The 1,587-nt window shown below is 75.6% G+C and overlaps 1 protein-coding gene across 1 annotated transcript; it reads right to left on the bottom strand.

Annotated features, from left to right (window-relative positions):
• CDK5R2 (cyclin dependent kinase 5 regulatory subunit 2) lies at positions 1-987 on the bottom strand. Its single transcript, XM_035556083.1, has one exon. The coding sequence runs from the start codon at positions 985-987 to the stop codon at positions 1-3; it is 987 nt and encodes a 328-aa protein (XP_035411976.1).
• Between the last annotated feature and the right edge of the window lie 600 nt (positions 988-1,587).

Here is a 1,587-nt window from a genome sequence, read left to right as displayed (position 1 = left end):
CTAGCGGTCCAGGCTGATCGTCCAGTGCTTGGCCCCGTCTCCGGCCTCGCCCTCGCTCTTGAGGTCCTGGAAGAGCTGCGTGAAGTAGTGCGGGTCCGCGTTGATGCGCAGCATCTTGGCGCTCAGGCGCTGGATGATGCCCAGGCAGCGCTCCCAGAAGCGGCCCTTGTCGCCCTCCACCAGGAAGGGCTTGAGCGGGTAGGAGATCTCGTTGCCCATGTAGGAGTAGGCGAGATAGAGGCAGGTGAGGAAGGCCGCCTGCAGCTCGGCCTGGCTGCCGATCTCCTCCCCGCGCAGCGCCTCCCGGCACAGCAGGTAGACGAACACCAGGTTGGCCGGGGTGATGAAGCCCTGGTCCTGCCAGCCCTGCAGCAGCAGCGAGCGGTCCACGCTGCGGAACCAGGCGATGAGCTCGCCGGGGCTCAGCTCCTTCAGCCGGTAGCAGCGGCGGCACACGAAGTCCCCCAAGCAGCGCAGCAGCTCCCCGGTGGACGCCTGCACCACCACGCGGCGCGGCGAGCCCGGAGCCCGGCTACCGGGCGGCGGCAGAGGAGGCGGCGGCGGCGGGGGGGGCGGCGGCGGCTTGCCCCCCCCGGAGCCCGGGTGCGGCTCCTGCGGCGCCGCCGAGGGCACGGTGGGCACGGGCACGGCCAGGGGGCCCTGCTTGGCTCCGTCCCCCAGCGACTTGCGCAAGTTCTCGCGGTTGCGCTGAGCCACCAGCGGGTCGGGCTGGCCCCCCGGGACCCCCCCCGGGGCCCCGCCGCCGGGCTTGGGCGTCACCTTCTTGGTGCTCTTCTTCTTCTTGGCCGAGGCGGCCACCAGCCGCTTCCAGGTGAGCGCCGAGATGAGCACCCCGGGCCGCTTCAGCCGGCTCTCGCCCTTGCCCGGCGCCCTTCCCGGCGGCGCCTTGTCGGCCAGCAGCCCCCCGCCGCCGCCGCCCCCCTTGCCCGAGGAGGCGGCGGGGGACAGGGAGAGCACCGTGCCCATGCTAACGCCGAGCGGGGCCCATAGGAGGCCGGCGGCTGCGGGGGAGGGAGGGGGGGGGGAGCGGAAAGCGGCCGGCACCGGGGCCGCGGTACCCGAGGATGCTCCGCCGCCGCGCCCGCTTCTGGGCTCCGTGCCCGCCGCTGCAGCCAGCCGCGGCCCCCCCCCCGCTCCTCCGCCTCCCCGCCGCCAGCCAATCCGTGCCGCACCGGGCCCCGGTGAGTCCCGCCCCCCCCCCCCCACCGGTAGGCGGTGGAATGGGGGGGGGGGGACGGGGGGACCCGGCCCCGAGCGGCTGCCGCCCCGCCGTGACCTTCACGGGGCGCTCCCGGCCCCTGCGCTAGGGGGGACCCCGAGGGTGGAGGGGGCACCGGGGGGGGCAGGGGGCACGGCTGAACCCTGCCGGGTCCCGTTCCGGTGGTGCTGGGGGGGGGGCACGGCTGGCTGCGGGGGTGGGGGAGAGCCCTGGGCAACGCCACACTTGGGAAGTGGGTGGGCAGGCACTGAGGGGGGCAGCTGAGGTAGCCCCCACGGAGGGGCTGGCCCTGGTGGGAGAGCCCCCGCGCTGGTGGGAACCAGCCCGATCCCAGCACGGCTCTGCAG

The sequence above is a fragment of the Cygnus atratus genome, chromosome 6, assembly GCF_013377495.2.
Source record: "Cygnus atratus isolate AKBS03 ecotype Queensland, Australia chromosome 6, CAtr_DNAZoo_HiC_assembly, whole genome shotgun sequence".
NCBI classification, from domain to species: Eukaryota; Metazoa; Chordata; class Aves; order Anseriformes; family Anatidae; genus Cygnus; species Cygnus atratus.
The sequence above is the reverse complement of the archived record's forward strand: the minus strand, read 5'-3'. Positions and strand labels throughout refer to the sequence as shown.

Coding starts and splice junctions, on each gene's coding strand:
- CDK5R2 (XM_035556083.1), bottom strand. CDS start 987: ATGGGCACGGTGCTCTCCCTGTCCCCCGCCGCCTCCTCGGGCAAGGGG.